This window comes from Macaca nemestrina, chromosome 19, assembly GCF_043159975.1.
Source record: "Macaca nemestrina isolate mMacNem1 chromosome 19, mMacNem.hap1, whole genome shotgun sequence".
Taxonomy (NCBI): domain Eukaryota; kingdom Metazoa; phylum Chordata; class Mammalia; order Primates; family Cercopithecidae; genus Macaca; species Macaca nemestrina.
The window spans coordinates 23,853,848-23,873,463 of record NC_092143.1 but is presented as its reverse complement, the minus strand read 5'-3'; the positions used below and the strand labels follow the sequence as shown (position 1 = coordinate 23,873,463).

At 37.6% G+C, this 19,616-nt stretch overlaps 1 protein-coding gene across 7 annotated transcripts in view; it reads left to right on the top strand.

Annotated features, from left to right (window-relative positions):
- Positions 1 to 19,616, top strand: part of LOC105477091 (WD repeat domain 7) — a 388,969-nt gene that overhangs the window by 22,225 nt on the left and 347,128 nt on the right. For all 7 annotated transcript variants that reach the window (XM_071085283.1, XM_071085280.1, XM_071085278.1 and 4 more), the window contains exons 2-7: positions 734 to 905; positions 8,289 to 8,395; positions 10,272 to 10,350; positions 11,638 to 11,812; positions 14,897 to 14,973; positions 15,796 to 15,915. In XM_071085283.1, the coding sequence (XP_070941384.1) occupies positions 747 to 905; positions 8,289 to 8,395; positions 10,272 to 10,350; positions 11,638 to 11,812; positions 14,897 to 14,973; positions 15,796 to 15,915 (717 nt within the window). In that variant the 5' untranslated portion in view covers positions 734 to 746. The remainder of the gene's footprint in view (positions 1 to 733; positions 906 to 8,288; positions 8,396 to 10,271; positions 10,351 to 11,637; positions 11,813 to 14,896; positions 14,974 to 15,795; positions 15,916 to 19,616) is intronic.

Genomic DNA, 19,616 nt, shown 5'->3' with positions numbered 1-19,616 from the left:
CTCGGTGTCTTTGTCTATGAAAAAGGAATGATAATAGTGTTTACCTCCTGATTTGTTGTAAGGATTAGTTGAGTTTATATATGTACTTATATTTATACACACACATACAATGTTCAGAAAAATTTCCGGGACTTGGAAAGTTCTCCATAATTATTGTCTAGTGGTAGTGGTACAGTACAGTCTGTGTGTACCAGACTTTCTGAGAACAGTTTGATCTATCTTTTTTAATGGAGGCATACAACTTGGGATCCGAAGGTCAGGATTTGTATTTGAGTTTTATGACTTGCTAGTTCCGTGTCCTAGGGCAGGTCATGTTTATGCCTCAGTTTCTAGTAGGCCAACCTCGAAAGGCTGTTTTGAGAATCAAAATGAAATAGTATACATAAAAGTGCTTTGTAAACTGTGAAGTCCTAGGTAAATATGAGTTATTGAAGTCATTGGCCTTTCATTAGTAAATTTTAAAAACTGCAAATGCCTGGGATAAAGACCTGTTTATTATTATTTTGTTGTTTCTTTCTTTTCACAGGTATTGATTGTGTATTATTTTGTAAGCACCTGAATCTAGAGTTATGATAAACTAGTTATTTTTTTGAAAATAATAAATATTTAAGTAGCTGCAATTTACTCCCAGAAATATATGATTATTTTCAAATTTTTGGTTTTATAACAAAAATATATAACATGTTTTTGAGAGAAATGTTGTAATATCTGACAATTTTTGTAACATTTTCAGGTTTGAAAACACAATGGCAGGAAACAGCCTTGTTCTACCCATTGTTCTTTGGGGCCGAAAAGCGCCCACACATTGCATCTCAGCTGTACTTTTAACAGATGATGGGGCCACAATCGTAACAGGATGCCACGATGGACAAATATGTCTCTGGGATCTTTCAGTAGAACTGGAAGTGAGTATTTGAAATGCCTATTGTACATTTTAGATATACAAATCTACTTATTAGAAGATAATATAGTCCCCGAATGATACTTTTGGGCCCACAATAGATTTTTCTGAAAAATGTGTTTTGACTAAAACTAGTAGAATACAGATTCATTATTTACACCATTCATCAGAGTTGACTTCTGAGGACTTTTGGCCATTTTTCAATTGTAATATCTACCCTAAGTGACTTACTGTTTGTTACATTTAAGATTTTTCAAATGATTATGACCCATGCTGAAGGAGGTTTTCCAAAGAGGTTTTAGAAAATTTAAAACACTTAAACCTTCTATGGTAAATGCTTTGAAGAGGGCAAAACTTTTTACAAAGTATAGGTTTTGTTGTATTGATTTTTGAAATGACTGTGCCTTTATTGTCATTCCTTGCTACTATGGAGTGCTTAGCATGCTCTGCTTCCAGGGCTCTCAGTGGACACAGCTAGGGAAATAGGAGTTGGGGACACACACACACACGTTCACACTGATACATCTAATTCCAACATAACACCACAGCATTTATCCTACTTTTCTCCTTTCCATATTTGTAACTCCTTTCTCTGACAACTCTTTCCAGGAATTTGTTGTCAAGGGAAAAAGAGAAAATGGAGTGGTAACTGGTATGGAATGTGGGGTCAAGAAAGGTGATTTTTTAAATTAATTTTTTTGGATAATAGCCTTATTGGGATATAATTCACATACTACACAATTAATCTGTTTCAAATGCACGTTTTGATGTTTCTTAGTGTGTTCATAAAGTTGTACAGCCATTACCAAGGTCAATTTTAGAACATTTTCATCACTTCCAAAACAAACCCTGTACCCTTTAAATGTCCCTCCTGGGCCAGGCATGGTGACTCACGCCTGTAATCCCAGCACTTTGGGAGGCTAAGGCGGATAGATTGCTTGAGTCCAGGAGTTTGAGACCAGCCTGGGCAACATGGTGAAACCCCATCTCTACTGAAAATACGAAAAACTAGCCGGGCGTGGTGATGCATACCTGTAGTCTCAGCTACTCCAGAGGCTGAGGTGAGCCCAGACGGTCAAGGCTACTTGCACCACTGCACTCCAGCCTGGGCAATGGGAGTGAGACCCTGTCTCTAAAAAAAAAAATGACTTCTAATACTCATTCTCCCTAGACCACCACTAATCTACTTTCTGTCACTAATGTCGTGTTTATTCTGGACATTTAATATAAATGGAATCATATAACTATAACATGTGTTTTTTTATGACTGGCTTTTATCATGGAGCTTAATGTTTTCAAGGTTCACCCACATCATAGCATGTATCAGTACTTCATTTCTTTTTATGGCCAAATGATTTTTCATGTTATAAGTATACCACACTTGATTTGTTCATTTGTCAGTGGATGAACATTTGGATTATTTCTATTTTTGGCCCTTATGAGTAATGCTTCTATGAGTATTACACATTTGTGTATGAGTGTTTGTGTGGACACATGTTTTCAGTGCACTTAGGTAAACACCCGAGCGTGGAATTGTGGGATCATATGGTAGGTAACTCTATGTTTAACTGGTTATTTAAGGAACTGCCAGCCTGTTTTCCAAAGTAACTGAATCATTTTGCAGTCCCATCAGCAGTGCATGAGGGTTCCAGGTTTTCCACATCCTTGTCAATCAATAGCTGTTCTCTTTTTGATTCTAGCCCTAATTTTGTGTATGAAGTGGTATCTCGTGGTTTTGGTTTGAAATTGCCTGATGGCTAATGAGATGTTGAGCTTCTTTTCATGTTCTCATTGGCCATTTGTATCTCTTCTCTGGCAAACCATCTATTCAGAATCTTTGCCCATTAGAAAAATTTTTAACTTAAAATTTTTTCCTTTGCCCATTTTAAAATTGGGTTATTTGTCTTTTTATTATCGAATCATAAAAATTCTTCATATATTCTAGATAGAAATTCCTTAACAGATGTAAGATTTACAGTTATTTTCTCCCATTTTATCGATTGTTTTTTCACTTTCTTGATTGTGTTCTTTGAAGCACATAATATTTTAAGTTTGATAAAGTTCAGTTTATCTCCTTTTCCTTTGTTTGCCTATGTTTTTGTTGTCGTATCTAAGAAACCATTGCTAAATCTAAGGTCATGAAGATTTATCCCTGTGTTTTTTTCTAAGAATTTTATATACTAGTTTTACCTCTTACATTTAGGTCTTCGATCCATATTAGTTAATTTTTCTGTTAATTAACTAATATACTAATTCTGTTAACTAATTAACTAATTAATTTAGTTAGTTAATTTCTTGACTTCATTCTTTTGCGTGTGGCTATCAAATTATCCTAGCACTATTTGTCAGAACGACTACTTGTTCTCTATTGAATGCTATTGGACTCTTAAGAAAAATCAATTGACCATAAGTGTCATGGGTTTCTATCTGGACTCTCAATTCTATTTTATGGTTCTGTGTGTGTGTTCTTGTCTATATCCTCTAGATGTCTGTACTCACTGTCCTAATTACTGTTGTTTTAGATACCCACTGTCTTAATTACTATTTTATATTAAGTTTTGAAATCCAGATATGTGAGTCCTCCAGTATTGCTCTTCTTTTTCAAGATTGTTTCGGTGGCATCCCTTGAATTTCCATATGAATTTTAGAATCAGCTTGTCAATTTCTACAAACAAGTCAGTTGGGGCTTTAATAGGGAATATGTTGACTCAGCAGATCAGTTTGGAGAGTATTGCTATTTTAACAATATCCAGTTTTGCTGACCTGCGAACATTGAATACATTTCATTTATTTAGATCTTTAGTTTTTTTACAGCGATATTTTGTAGTTTTCAGAATATAAGGTTTGTATTACTTTTATTAAATTTATTTCAAATAATTTTATTTTTTGAATCTATTAGATATAGAATTGTTCAATTTATTTTCTTTTCAGATTTTTCATTGCTGGTGTATAGAAATACATTTGAGTTTGTTTGTTCATCTTGTATCTTATAACCTTATTGGACTTATTACTTCTAATAGTTTTTAGTGGATCCTTTAGGAATTTCTGCATACAAGATAATGTCATTCTTGAATAGAGATAGTTCTAGTTTTTGCTTTCCAATAGGGATGCCTTTTATTTCATTTTTTTGCCTAACATTCCTGGATGACACCTCCATAACAATGTTGAATAGAAGTGGCAAGAGTGGACATCCTTGTTTCGTTCCTAATCTTAGCAGAGGAAGAACATCTAGTCTTTCACTTTTATTTTTATTATTTTTATTTTTTTGTTGAGATAAGGTCTCACTCTGTTGCCCAGGCTGGGGTGCAATGATAGCTTACTGCAGCCTTGATCTCCCAGGTTCAAGTGATCCTCCTGCCTCAGCCTCTTGAGTAGCTGGGTCTACAGGTGCACACCACTACACCCAGCTATTATTGTATTGGGACTTCTCTCTCTTGTTAGCTCTAATAATGTTTGCTTTATATATCTGGGTGCTCTGGTGCTGGGTGCATATATATTTAAAATTGTTATACCCTCTTGCTGAATTGACTCCTTTGTCATTATATAGTGACCTTCTTTGTCTCTTCTTATAGTTTTTGTCTTGAAGTCCTATTTTGTCTGATATAAGTGTATCTATTCCTGCTTTTCTTAGGTTTCCATTGGCATGGAATATCTTTTTTCATTTTATTTTCAGTCTGTGTGTGTTTTTACAGGTGAAGTGTGTTTCTTGTAGGCAAGAGATCATTGGGTCTGGTTTTTTCATCCATTCAGCCACTCTGACTTTTGATCGGAGAGGTTAGTCCGTTTACATTCAGTGTTATTATTGGTAAGTCCTTGTTGTTTTTGCTAAGTAAGGACTTATTTCTGCTATTTTGTTTTTTGCTTTCTTGTTTTTGTTCTTTATTTCCTTCAGGTCTTCCTTTTCAGTGATGGTGACTTACTCTGGTGATACGATTTATTTTCTTGCTTTTTATTTTTTATGTATCCATTGTATGTTTTTTGATTTGAGATTACCATGAGGCTTGCAGATACTATCTTATAACCCATTATTTTAAGCTGATAATAACTTAACACTATTTGCATAAACACAAACAAACAAGGACAACTAATAAAGACTCTACACCTTAACTTCCTCCCCTTGCTTTTTAACTTTTTTTTTTTGGGGGGGAGACAGGGTCCCACTCTCACCCAAGCTGGAGTGTAGTGGCATGACCTTGGCTCACTGCAACCTTGTCTTCCTGGGCTCAAGCAGTCCTGCCACCTCAGCCTCCCGAGTATCTGGGACTACAGGTCCATGTCACTATGTCCCGCTAAGTGCTGGAATTACCGGCATGAGCCAGGGGCCTGGCAGCTTTTTTTTTTTTTTTTTTTTTTTTTTTTTGAGGCGGAGTCTCGCTCTGTCGCCCAGGCTGGAGTGCAGTGGCGCGATCTCGGCTCACTGCAAGCTCCGCCTCCCGGGTTCGCGCCATTCTCCTGCCTCAGCCTCCCGAGTAGCTGGGACTACAGGCGCCGCCACCACGCCCGGCTAATTTTTTTGTATTTTTTTTTTTAGTGGAGACGGGGTTTCATTGTGTTAGCCAGGATGGTCTCGATCTCCTGACCTCGTGATCCGCCCGCCTCGGCCTCCCAAAGTGCTGGGATTACAGGCTTGAGCCACCGCACATGGCCCTGGCAGCTTTTTAACTTTTTATTGTTACTACTTATATCTTATTGTACTGTCTTGTGTCTTGAAACATTGTGGTTATTTTTTATTGTTTCATTTACTCTTTCTACTTAAGAGTAGTTTACACAACATAGTTACAGTGTTGCAATATTCTGTGTTTTTTCTGTGTACTTACTATTACTGGTGAGTTTGTATCTTCAGATGCTCACTGACATCCTTTTCTTTCTGACTGAAGTACTCCCTTTAGCATTTCTTGTAGGATAGGTCTAGGATTGATGAAATCCCTCAGCTTTTGTTTGTCTAGAAAGTCTTTATTTCTCTTTCATGCTTGAGGGATGTTTTTGCTGGATTTACTATTCTTTCCTTTGGTACTTTAAATATGTCATGCCACTCTCCCCTGGCCTGTAACATTTCCACTGAAAAGTCTGGTTCCAGACGTGTTGGAGCTCCATTGTTTGTTTGTTTTAAGACAGAGTCTTTCTCTGTTGCCCAGGCTGAAGTGCAGTGGTGTGATCTCAACTTACTGCAACCTCTGCCTCCTGGGTTCCAGCAATTCCTGTGCCTCAACCTCCCAAGTAGCTGGCACTACAGATATGTGCCACCACACCTGGCTAATTTTTGTATTTTTAGTAGAGATGGGGTTTTGCCATTTTGCCCAGGCTGGTCTCAAACTCCTGGCCTCAAGTGATTCATCTACCTTGGGCCTCGCAGGGTGCTGGGATTTTAGGCATGAGCCACTGTGCCTGGCCCAGTGTATGTTGTGTTTCTTCTCTTGTTGCTTTAAGGATTCTTTCTTTATCCTTGACCTCTGGGAGTTTGATTATTAAATACTGTGAAGTAGTCATCTTTGGGTTAAATTTGCTTGGTGTTCTATAAGTACTTGGATATTTATATCTTTCTCTAGATTTGGGAATTTCTCTAGATTTGGGAATTTGGGAATTCTTTGTTTTTATTCCTTTGTGTAAACTTTCTACCCCTATCTCCTTCTCTTCCTCCTCTTTATGACCAGTAACTCATAGATTTGCCCTTTTAAAGCTATTTTTCTAGATCCTGTAGGCATGCTTCATTCCTTTTTAGTCTTTTTTCTTTTGTTTCCTTTGTGTGTTTTCAAATAGGCCATCTTCAAGCTCACTATTTCTTTTCTCTACTTGATCAATTCTGCTATTAGAAGACTCTGATATGGCTGGACGTAGTGGCTCACTCCCATAATTCCAGCACTTTGGGAGGCCGAGACAGGTGGATCACAAGGTCAGGAGATTGAGACCATCCTGGCTAACATGGTGAAACCCCGTCTCTACTAAAAATACAAATGGCATGGTAGCGTGCGCCTGTAGTCCCAGCTGCTTGGGAGGCTGAGGCAGGAGAATAGCGTGAACCCAGGAGGCGGAGCTTGCAGTGAGCCGAGATAGCACCACCGCACTCCAGCCTGGGTGACAGAGCGAGACTCCGTCTCAAAAAAAAAAGACTCTGATATATTCTTCAGTATGCCAATTGCATTTTCAACTTCAGAATTTCTGCCAGATTCTTTTTTATTATTTCAATCTCTTTCTTAAATTTATCTGATAGAACTCTGAATTCTTTCTCTATGTTATCTTGAATTTCTTTTGAGTTTTCTCAAAACAGAATTCAAACCCTATTTTGAATTATCTGTCTGAATGGTCACATATTTGTTTCTCCAGGATTGGTCCCTGTCACCTTATTTCATTCATTTGGTGAAGTCATGTTTTCCTGGATTGTCTTAATATTTGTTGATGTTTGTCTTGTCTGGCCATGGAAGAATTAAGTATTTATTGTATTCTTCACTGTCTGGACTTGTTTGTACCTGTCCTTCTTGGGAATGCTTTCCAGATATTCGAAAGGACTTGGGTGTTGTGTTCTAAGCTGTATCTGCTTTCAGGGAGCCCCAAGCCCAGTAACACTTGGTTTTTTTTTTTTTTGAGATGGAGTCTCACTCTGTCGCCCAGGCTGGAGTGCAGTGGAGCGATGTTGGCTCACTGCAACCTCTGCCTCCCGGGTTCAAGTGATCCTTCTGCCTCAGCCTTCTGAGTAGCTGGGAATACAGGTGTCCACCACCATGCCTGGCTAATTTTTGTATTTTTGGTAGAGATGAGGTTTCACCATGTTGGTCACGCTGGTCTTGAACTCCTGAGACCTCATGATCTGCCCACCTCAGCCTCCTAAAGTGCTGGGATCACAGACGTGAGCCACTGCGCCCGGCAGCACTGTGGTTCTTGCAGACTCGTACAGATACCGCCTTGATGGTCTTGGACAAGATTCGGGACAATTCTCTGGCTTACCAGGCAGAGGCTGTTCTCTTTTCATCCTTTCCCCCAAACAAATGGAGTCTCTCTCTCTGTTTTGAACCACTTGGACCAGGGGGTGGAATGACACAAGCAACCCTGTGGCCACCTTCACTAGTATTGTTCTGGGTCAGCCCTGAAGCCAGCATAGCACTAGGTTTTGCTTAAGGCCTGTTGTAACCACTCCCGACTACTGCCTTTATTTGTTTAAGGCCCTGGGTCTCTACGGTCAGCCAGTAGCGAAGCCAGCCAGGCCTGTGTCCTTCCTTTCAGGGCTAGAAGTTCTCGCAGGTAGCTCCAGCAGTGCTGTGCAAGAGCCACGGGCTAGAATAAAAAACCTTAGCAGTCTACCTATTCTTCTATTGCACTGTGGCTAAGCTGGCACTCAAATAAAAGATTAATTTTTAAGTTCGGTACTTAAACTAGCATATTTTTGCATTTCTAGATTAATCCTCGAGCACTTTTGTTTGGTCATACAGCGTCAATCACTTGTTTGTCGAAAGCTTGTGCTTCCAGTGACAAACAGTATATTGTGAGTGCATCTGAAAGTGGGTAAGTATTTTCTCATTTGCCTGGTTTTCTCGTGAGTCTTTATAACTAGCGCTATAATAACTAATTATAAAAAAAAACTAGTATTTTTTTTTTCTTTTAGAATATCTCCTAAATAAATGCTTTTTATTGTCTAAAGGTAGATATTGAAAATCTGATTTTAGGGATGTAAATTTTACCTGTGTTAATGATTTTATAATATTTGATGGTAATTTATGATTACGTCCTTCGGTTTGCTTTTCAGGAACTCAGAATACTATAAAAGTTAAAGCGCGATCATTCATCTCCATGTTGTTTTTACTGAGTTGCCAGACAACTTTGAGATTTCCTTTTAAAAACCTAAATGATGCTAGACTAGCATAAATTTTGAAGATGATGCCATGAAAAAGTTCATGAAATTATATGGATATGTATTAATACACTAACATAACTATTTGTGTTCCGAAGTCTCAGAATGCAGCTCGCCTTCGAGAGGCAGGTTATTGCACAGTAATTGTAGGGCCCAATGTTATTAAATGTTTAAAAAGATTTTAAAAAAGTTTTAAAAACATTTTTTGGTGCTTAGAAAATTATATATATTTACACAATATGCTATTGAAGAAAGTTGGGGAACTTGAAGAGAATTATATAAGAAATTGGTGCTATGTGTGGTGGCTCACTCCTGTAATCCTAACACTTTGGGAGGCTGAGATGGGCGGATCACTTGAGCACAGAAGTTTGAGACCAGCCTGAGCAACATGTCAAAACCCTGTCTCTACAAGAAATACAAGAGCTATCCGGGCACGATGGTGTGCACCTGTAGTCTGAGCTACTCAGGAGGCTGAGGTGATAGGATCACCTGAACCCAGGAGATTGAGGCTATAATGAGCTGTGATTGTGCCACTGCACTCCAGCCTGGGTGACACAGTGAGACCCTGTCTCAAAAAAGCAAAACAAAACAGAAGTTGTTCTCCCCACTGAAGAGAACCTTGTATAATTCATTGGAACAAAAAGAAGCAGCATAAGCTAAAAATATAATAGCTGTTGGTGAATTAAAGGATAATTCCCATTAGAATGTATATTCTAAATTGAATGGTCTTTGACAAATTGTCTTCTATAATACCATGTGAGATATAGAAAGTGGTATCTTAAAGAAAACCCTAATAATATCAGGATCATTGCATTTTATTAGTTTTTTTCTGTTAAATGTATTTCTTCAATGGACAAGGCATGTTGACATTTCTCATTTTCAATGTGATATCTGTCAATCTTATATCTAGTTTTTTTTGTATGCATTCAGTAAAATTACAATAAATACAGCATGAAAACTGGAAGCTTGTATTTTAGTTGTAAAAGTTTGGAATTCACTTGACTTTAACTTTTGTTTTTTGCAGTTTGAAATTCTCTAGCTACCTGGATGACAAATATAAAATCTCAGTAGTTTAAATTAGAATTTTATTTCTTGTTTTTGTCCCTTGTCCCTCATGTGTCACTTGAGGCCTCTACTCTGCTTCACTGTTATCCTTACTTTGAGGTTCAGAGTGAGGGAGCAACCTCTGTGTGAAGCAGCCAGTCTCTGGAACAGAGCTCTGGAAAGCCTTGCATTGGTTCTGGCCAGAACTACTTACAAGACTTCACTAACCACAGGGGAACCAGGAAATGCAGTCTTACTATGGGCCTAGAAAGGATGTGGAATGTGGTGGGGGGTGGGCAGTTTGGAAGGGGTGTTAGGAGGGTGGGAGGGAGGACTGGCAATTTTGATGAACAACAGTAGTGACTGTATGCTACTTTTTCTGATATATATTAGTTTTAATGGAAGATTAATTTTAAATCACTGTGACAAAGTTGAATGGTGCTTTAAAAAGTCACATTCAAAGCTGACCATTATTTTGTGTTATAGAGAGATGTGCCTCTGGGATGTAAGTGATGGCAGATGTATTGAATTTACAAAATTAGCTTGCACACATACTGGCATACAGGTTAGTATCTATTTCTGTGACTCTAAGCACAAACTATTATAAGTGTATAATTTAAAATATTTTTAAAACATTGAGCCTATATTTTTAGATGAAAAATGGTGGGTAGTAGTAATAGGACGAGTAAACTAGAATTGAAGTGGTAAAAGTATTCCTCATAGGATGGTACCGTTGGGAAGGGTAAGAAAGGAGAGGAGACTAATGGGGAAAGATAAAGGGCAAGCAAATTGCTGCTGTTTCTGCTGTTCTGGGCTACCTTGGTTACCCAAGTGAGAGCCCCTTCACTAATTGGGAAAATGCTCTTGGTCTTAAATAATGGAATTCTTCCTGGCAAAAGCCTTTGTGATTCCACTTGTGATTGACACAAATTGACCTACTTTTTGGACCGTATCTTTTTTATTGCGCATGCAGTTGGTCCTTGAACATGTATTTTGAAAACTTTCCAACTCTTCAGAAGACATGACCGTTTCATACGCCTGTCTTAATATGTATGGTGTTACACAGGAATTTGTAATTTCTGATTTACATTCCTGGTATTTGTTTTTACTTTTTCATAGCTGTCTAATTCTCTGTACTTCAGTTTACTAATTGTTTACTGTGTTGAGTGTTGGGAAAATTATGAATTATATTAAAAATATGATCAATTATGGTTTCAATGGGAAAGGAAGAGAAGGTAACTCACATTTATTGAGCAGATACGGTGTAGGCATTTCTTGTATTGTGTTTGATTTAGTCCTCCTGACACACTTACATATTAAATAGGAGTATGTCATTTTACATATAAGGAAGCTGAGGCCCTGATTATGTTTGAACATCAATCATGCTTCTAAATTGTATTTGCATAACTAGTAATTATAAGCCTATATGTCCCTATTTCTACTAATTTAAAATTCATGTTATTTTTGTGACCCACCTGAGTTTCCCTTTTGATGTGATTTGTAAAGCTGATTTTATTCAGGTGTTTTATTAATTTATTCAACAGTTCTGTTTTAGATGCTAGAGGGGGATAAAAACAATTATCATGAATTCTGTTTCAAAATAGTTCAAAAGGGAGGATAAGATGTTAGGAAAATAATTTTTGTTAGCTATTTAAAAATATTAGTATAACTTAATATATATGTGTGCACATACACCCATATAATATATACCATTTGGTAAATATCTAAAATTCTTACTGAAGAAGTTGAGCTTTAGGAGAATATTGTAGTAACCTTGATGAATGCATATTAATCAAGTATATAAATTAAAGGAGAACACTCAGAAATCTTTTTCCTTTTGGCATGAATGTAGTTCTACCAGTTCTCTGTTGGGAATCAGCGAGAAGGAAGGCTTTTATGCCACGGACATTACCCTGAAATCCTTGTTGTGGATGCTACCAGCCTTGAAGTATTATACTCCTTAGTATCAAAGATATCACCAGACTGGATTAGCTCCATGAGTATTATTCGATCCCACCGAACACAAGGTCAGTGTATTATGCCTCTTAGGAGCTTTAGCACCATGACTTAATGTTTAGTTTGCTATAACATTCTACAATTTATTGTAAATTAATACTTTGAGATATATTCTTCTATTTAATAAATAACTACACCAATAATTTATGGTCTGTTTCCTCCTTCATAAAGAAATCTTTGAATGAAGGCTTAATTGTTGGCTTATCTCCATTCCATGATGTATAGATCACCAGCTTTTGCGTGATTATCTGAAGTGGAGGAAGAATATCTTAACCTTTGGGGGTATAGTTTTACCTTTGAGAGGAACTGTAGTTTTACCTGTATATTTCTGGAGTCTGGTTCTGTCACTTGCTTACGAGGCATAGGAGATGTTTCCATTTCAAATGGAGATAGTGAAAAAGGAGAGATTATACACAGTTAAATTTAATGAAAGTCCCTGGAAGGGGCTGATATGTACTTGATGCTCAATAAATATTGCTATCTTTTCTTCATTTTTGTTGAAACCTCTCAATAACAACCATGAAAGCAAAAGTAAAGTTGTCAGGAAAAGAGCAGTAGTTAATGCGGAACATTGAATGTCTACTTTTGTAAGCCTTTTAAGGAGCATTCTTTTACTTTCAAATGGCTTCAATAGTTATGTGCTTCCTGTAGAGGCTGGTCAATAACCACCACTACTACCACCAGTATCACCAGCACCATCACCATGAGGACTTTTATTTACTGTGTGTTTACAGTACCAAGCAGAATGCTAAGCATTTACATATGATCAATTCTCACAATAGTGGGATAGGTACTGTTAATATTCATCGTATAGATGGGGAGAATCATGAGGGTTAGGGTGATGTCGTCTTTGCTAAAGGACCCTGGAGTAGTTACTTTAACCACTGTGTTACACTGTGTCCCGTTAGTGAATTGCCTTCAACTTTATAGGAGCTTTCCATTTGTAACCTCTTAGGGTTGGAAAATCAGCACATAGCTTTTTATTCAGTAGTCATTCAGCAAATATTTATTGAATGCCTACGATCTTCCAGGTGCAAGGGATTGAAATATTAATACTTATGGGAGTCAAATTCTAGTAAAGGAAAATGATATATAAACAAATAACAGTTTAGAGTGCAAAGTGTACAAGATGGAAAAATAGTATGGAGAGGATGGCTGATGGTGAGGCTGACTGAGGGCAGTAGACGGCTGTCCAGATCAGATGAAGTCTGATCTAGGATTTGGAAGATGAGGAAGAGTTTAGCAGACATACGATCAGGATGTTTCTGGCAGAGGAGATAGTCTGTAGGTACAAAAGCATTAAAATTATGATAGGTGTATGTGTGAAACTATAGATTATCTTTTTCTGGGGCAAGAAGCATGAGGGAAGGGAGTGGCAGGATATGAGGCTGGCAGAGGTAGCAGGAGACAGGTCTTGAAATCCCTGTGTGTCAGCTAGGGAATTCACCTTGTGGATCATGGGTTGGCAAACTTGTACTATAAAGGGCCAGATATGAAATATTTTAGGCTCTGCAGGCCGTATGGTCCATGTTTCAACGACTCAACTCTGCTAGTGTAGCACAAAAGCAGCCACAGACAATACATTAGTGAATGAACCTGGCTGTGTTCCGATAAAATTTTATTTACCAAAACAGCCAGTGGGCTGGAGTTGACTCATGAGCTGTAGCTTTCAGGCTCTCACTGTAGGTGATAGGCAGTCTCTGAAGGGACTTATGCTTTAAACTTCAAAGATGGGAGCAAATTAGGAGATTAGTAGCCCAGCTGAGAGTGGCGCAGGCCTGCACTGAAGCGGACTGTGGGAAGAGTGGATGCACTGGCTTCATTTCCTGCTGCTGCTCTTCAGAGTGTTGGTTCTGAAGTTTGTTAATAGGTATTAGTCGAAAAGATGGGATCTCTGGTCAAATATATTTGGGAGATGTTTGGTAAAATAGAATTGGGCAGGCTTCTTTAATGTGAACCTTCTCAGAGAGGTTTTTTATGCATATTAGATAATTACTGCTTTATTCCTAAGCATAACAGTGAGAATGAGATTCACGTTAATTTTCCAGGCAAAAGGGAACTAATCATTCCTATATTTGTCTCTAGTATTAGTTACAATGAATCCTTTATTTAAAAAAGATCTATGTTTGTGACCAAGCAGTTTGCATATTTAAAATTTTTATACTCCTTCTGGATATGTATACACTGTAGTCTGAACAGAATAGAATGTAACGTCAATGAATTCATTCCAATGCCTTACAGTGCCTAGAGAACTATGTGATACTGATAAGGTTTTTAGTTAAAGATAACAATTTTTTAAATAACAGTAATAACTCAACTTTATTGAGAATTTAGTATGTGCTGAATGTTTTCCCTTGGCGTGTCCTAATTTTTATAACAATCCATTGGAATAGGTACTGTTGTTATTCATTTATATTTGATTCTAGATAAGAAAATTGAATTTAAGATAGTTTGTTATCTAAAGTTCACTGGTTAATTAGTGAAGAAAAATGTGATTTTGCTTTTAACATTCCTCTCCCTCACTCTGGAGCCCACATTGACTGCTTTCCAATGCTCATCCTCTCAAAATTCCTGTACGTGACCCTGGTGCTGTCACTGGTCCCTTACTCGAAGCTTAGGAACTTAGATTTTTATCATATTTTTCTCTGGATCACACTCTGTGGAGGATGTAATGTGCAATGAAATATCTGGAAGGTGGCAAGGGATGTGGAAAAGGGGGAGAAATTAGTGCCTTGAAGAAATAAAGTGCCTGAGCTCATCCGTGATAAAGCATTAAAAGTTGTGAATTTCAAAGTGTAAAAGTTCATTGTTAATATAGTGATCAAGAACATTTGAAATTATTAAAAACTTCTTGATTAGAAATAAAAAATTCAATTAGCTAGAAATAATTTCCTTGAATTTTAAGTTGTTGGCCATCTTTATTAACTGGTGTTTCAAAACCTGGTTTCTGTTTCATGAAATAGAGAATTGTGTTTTTCTGCTAATTGTAAAACATGCTATTGTTTAATTTCATTCAAGCAAAACATCTTAATATGTAGAAAGAAAGCGTGTTATGTTCGTAACCTGGGCTGCCTTTTTGTCCCTTCTCATCTTAGAGGACACGGTGGTAGCACTCTCAGTGACTGGCATCCTGAAGGTCTGGATCGTTACCTCGGAAATAAGTGACATGCAGGTGAGAAAAAGGAAACTGGGGTGATTTCTCTGTTTTTATTCTCTGTAGTTCAAAATTTTAGTAATGGTATGCTCCTTCCATTTTTTTTAAGGGGGAAGGAAAAAGCTATTATTTTTTGATAATTTTCTTATAGGCAGAGTATGAAAGATTCCCTAGTATGCCATGGGAGTGAATTTTTTATTCACTTTTAATGGTAACATCTGCTCTATCATGGATATAAAATAGAGAAACATATTGCACAGGATAAGATGAGGTGAAACATAAAAGAGGTGGGCTTCTCCTCAACTGCTTCTATTTAAATTGACTCGAAGGGAAAAAAAAATAAAGCAAATCACCACAAGAAATATACAAAGCCATTTTTATCATCTATTTCAGTTCTTTGGGCTTGAATTCGTTGTTCTTTTTTTATCAATGAGAAAGATCAAGTCTGACAATTTTGATGCTACTCTCTTCAGCTAGGGAATTTTTAGGCATGGAATTCAGGAGAAGATAGAGGAATTGATTAGATTTTTTTAAAAGCACATATAGCTGCAAAAATTAGGATTAAGGAAGACTTTATCATCTGTCATTACTAGAGCGATGATACTCTGAGTCTCATCAGAATTGAAATCTCAGGGGATTTTGTAGCAACAGTATTTGTGCCTAGCTCCTTTTAAGGTGGATCTTTGCTGCTTTTTACTGCCTTGGCGCTTACTTGAGGGGCCAAAATGATGAACATATGAAGCGATGCCTTTATTTCATTTTGTTGCCTTTATCGTTGAGTGATAATTTTAATTGACAATCAAGCTATTCCTAAAGTTTTACAAATCTTTCTCTTTTCAGGATACTGAGCCAATATTTGAGGAGGAATCCAAACCAATTTATTGTCAGAATTGCCAAAGCATCTCTTTTTGTGCATTTACACAAAGGTCACTTTTGGTTGTGTGTTCCAAATATTGGAGGGTAAGATAATTATATAAATAAGAAGCTGTATTTTTATCCTTCAAGATATTGGTTTATCAGATTTCCAAGATTTCCAAAGAACCCTAAAGAAGTACTTGGTGCAAGCCTATTTTAGCCATTTTAGAATTCATGTCTGCTTTTGATATCACATTTTGAGAAGTTGGGACTTGGCTATATGTAGTTGTCTTTTTTTGTTTGTGTTTATGGAATGATTCAGTTAGAGACTGTATTTCATTGGTCTTTATTTCTCCTTTTTGCTACTGTTTTAGTCACTATCTTATCAGTACAGCATAAGCAGTGGTAGGGAGTTTTCTACAGGTTGGACGTTTCTTTGTAGGGTGTTATTAAAGCTAATAGTCAATATTTTCCCTGGCTTCTTGTAGTTGGAAAGTCTTCTCGTATCACTTCAGAGCTAATGATGGAAGAGGTATATTACTTCCACATTGCCAGACTTTAATATTTCCATAATAGAAAAATAGCATGTTTTGGACACTTGCTCTGTGACTAGCACTTTTTTCAAAGCTTGCCATGTATTATTTCTTTTAGTCCTTACAACTCTCTGAGCTTAGGTGGATTAGCTATTTAATTCTGAATAACAAATCATTCCAAAAGTTATTAGTTTAAAACAACAAACATGTTTTATCACCCAGGTTCTTGTTTTTGTTTTTTGTTTTTTTAAAGAGATGTGGTCTCATTCTGTAGCCCAGTCTGGAATGCAATGGCACAATCATAGCTCGTTACAGCCTTGAACTCCTGGCCTCAAAGGATCCTCCCACCTCAGCCTCCTGAGTAGCTAGGACTAAAGGCACACATTACCAAGCCTGGCTAATTTTAGAATTTATTTGTAGAGATGGGCTCTCACCCTATTGTCCAGGCTGGTCTTGAACTCCTGGGCTCAGGCAATCCTCCTGCCTGAGCTCCACAAACTGCTGGGATTATAGGCATGAGCCACCATGCCTGGCTACATTTTGTTCTTTAAAAACAGTCACAAAATGCAGCCTACACTCAGGGAAGAGGATTACCCATGGGTGTGAATACCAGGGTTTGGGATCACTGGGGCTCTGTTAGAGGCTGCTTACCACAGGAGGACTTGTTACTTTCCCCATTTTGCAGATGAGGCAACTGAGACAGTGAGGGGACGAATAACTTGACAAAGATTATATAAACGGTAGCGGAGTTGCTGAGTTATAATCAGATATCTGACTGCAGCAGCCGCTCTCATTACTACTATGCTATACTGTCTCACAATTCGAACCTGGAATGGGCTGGTTTCCTGAGCTTTGAACACAAGGGGATGGGCCATATAGTGAAAGGAATGACTAGGGAAGCAGCATCTTAACCTTATCGTTGTCACTTACTATATTAGAATAAAATTAGGAAAAGCTAGCCGCTGCTTGCTTAGAGTAGGTTTTACGGGTTTCTTCCTTTGTCTTAAAATTTAAAACACATGCAAATAGTAATAAAAAAAACAGGCTGGGCATGGTGGCTCACGCCTGTAATCCCAGCACTTCGGGAGGCCTGAGGCAGGCAGATCACGAGGTCAGGAGTTTGAGACCAGCCTGGCCAACATGGTGAAACCCTATCTCTACTAAAAATACAAAAAACAATTAACAATGCATGGTGATGCGCACCTGTAATCTCAGCTACTCGGGAGGCTGAGGCAGGAGAATTGCTTGAGCCTAGGAGGCGGAGGTTGCAGTGAGCCGGGATTGTGGCACTGCACTCCAGTCTAGGTGACAGAGCAAGACTCTGTCTTGGGGGGAGAAAAAAAGGGCAAGAGGACATAGTGAAAAATGTGTTTCTTCCCCCGCTGGAACTTCCCTTTCCCTTCCAGATAGAGTATCTGGTACCAGTTTCATTTGTGTCCATTATAAACATTTTATAATTACGTGAGAACAGCTTTTTCTTTCTTAAAATGCATACATAAGAGTAAAAAGACAACTCACGTCGTCAGAGAAGATAATTGCAATATACATAAATGATGAAGAATTGTCTAGTATTTATAAAAAAGCAACTCCTGCAGATTGAGAAGAAAACTACAGAAAACTCAGCAGGAAATTGTACAAAAATATTTTACAAAAGATGAAAGCCAGATGGCCAGTAAATGTATGGAAAGTTGCTTAACTTCACTAATCATTATAGTAAGACAATACTGAGATAGTACTACAACCCACCAAAATGGCTTTTTAAGATACTTATTATCATGAAGAAATTTACAATTGGGCTTACCATAAGCTGAGATTAAAATAAAATCTTTCATTTTCCCCTAATTTTTATATGGTTTAATTTTTAATTTTTTTTTTTTTTTTGTCTGTTTGTTTTGAGAGGTCTTGCTACTGCCCAGGCTGGAGTGTAATGGTGCAATCTCCGCTCACTGTAACCTCTGCCTCCCAGGTTCAAGGGATTCTCCTGCCTCAGCCTCCCAAATAGCTGGGATCACAGGCATGCGCCCCCACGCCTGACCAATTTTTGTATTTCTAGTAGAGAGGGGTTTCACCATGTTGGCCAGGCTGGTCTTGAACTCCTGGCATCAAGTGATCAGCTTGCCTTGGCCTCCCAAAGTGCTGGGATTATAGGCATGAGCCACCGCGCCAGCCCTATATGGTTTTGTCTTACATACTTTTGAATCTTTAATCTGGAATTTATTTTGTATAAATTGTGAGATGTAGATCCAGTTTTATTTTTATTCCAGATGGACTGCCCCCCAGTTCCTGATGCCATTTGTTGAATAATTCATTCGTCTGTTGTCCCTTGATAATGTACTATATTCCTACGTTATCGGAATCTGTTTTCAGTCTTCTGGATTTGTCTGCCCATTCATGAATTAATACTGTATTGTTTAAACTTTTATAGTTTTATGATTTGCTTTAACAGATAATAGGGCTGGAGGACTGGTTTCCCTTCATTATTCTTGGAGTTTTCTTGGCTATAATTGTGGTGCTATGTTACACGCTGATAAATATTGTAAGAAATCATGGTAAATGCAGCTAAGATGTGTTCTAACTTCAAGGCTCCACACAAGCAACTTCATTGTTTTCTTTAAAGAAAAGTAAAATAAAACCTCTGAGCTATTGAGGAATGAGGAATTACTCATTCCTTCTGAGAACATTTTCTAACAACATTTAATGTACTTTTTTTAAATATTGAAAGTGATAGAAAGAATAATTCTGCTAGAAATTGTAAGAGCAGAGCTTTTAGTTCCAATGCTATCACTTACTGGTCACATGACTTTGAGCAATTGATCAAATCCTTATTTGTGTCCATTTCTTATCTGTAAACTGGAATAGTAACACCTGCAATGATTCTCAGGGCATTTGAGATAATAATTGTAAAGGTACTTTGTAAACTTTGCAGTGAGTGCCTTGCAAATGTAAAGCCCTATAAGGTTAGAAACCTTTATTGCAGGTGAAATTATAGGGATTTGAATTTTATATGTGAAAATTATTACACAGTAAAATTGAGCCTGTTAACTATAGTATTTTAGAACGTTGATGAAATAATGTAAAACAAAGTAATTCCCTTATAATACTGAGTTATTCTCATGCCAGAGTTTATTGTTAGAAATGTTGTTACTGGGCCAGGCAAGGTGGCTCACGCCTATAATCCCAGCACTTTGGGAGGCCAAGGTGGGACGATCACTTGAGCCCAGGAGTTTGAGACCAGCCTGGGCAACATGGTGAGACCCTGTCTCTACAAAAAAT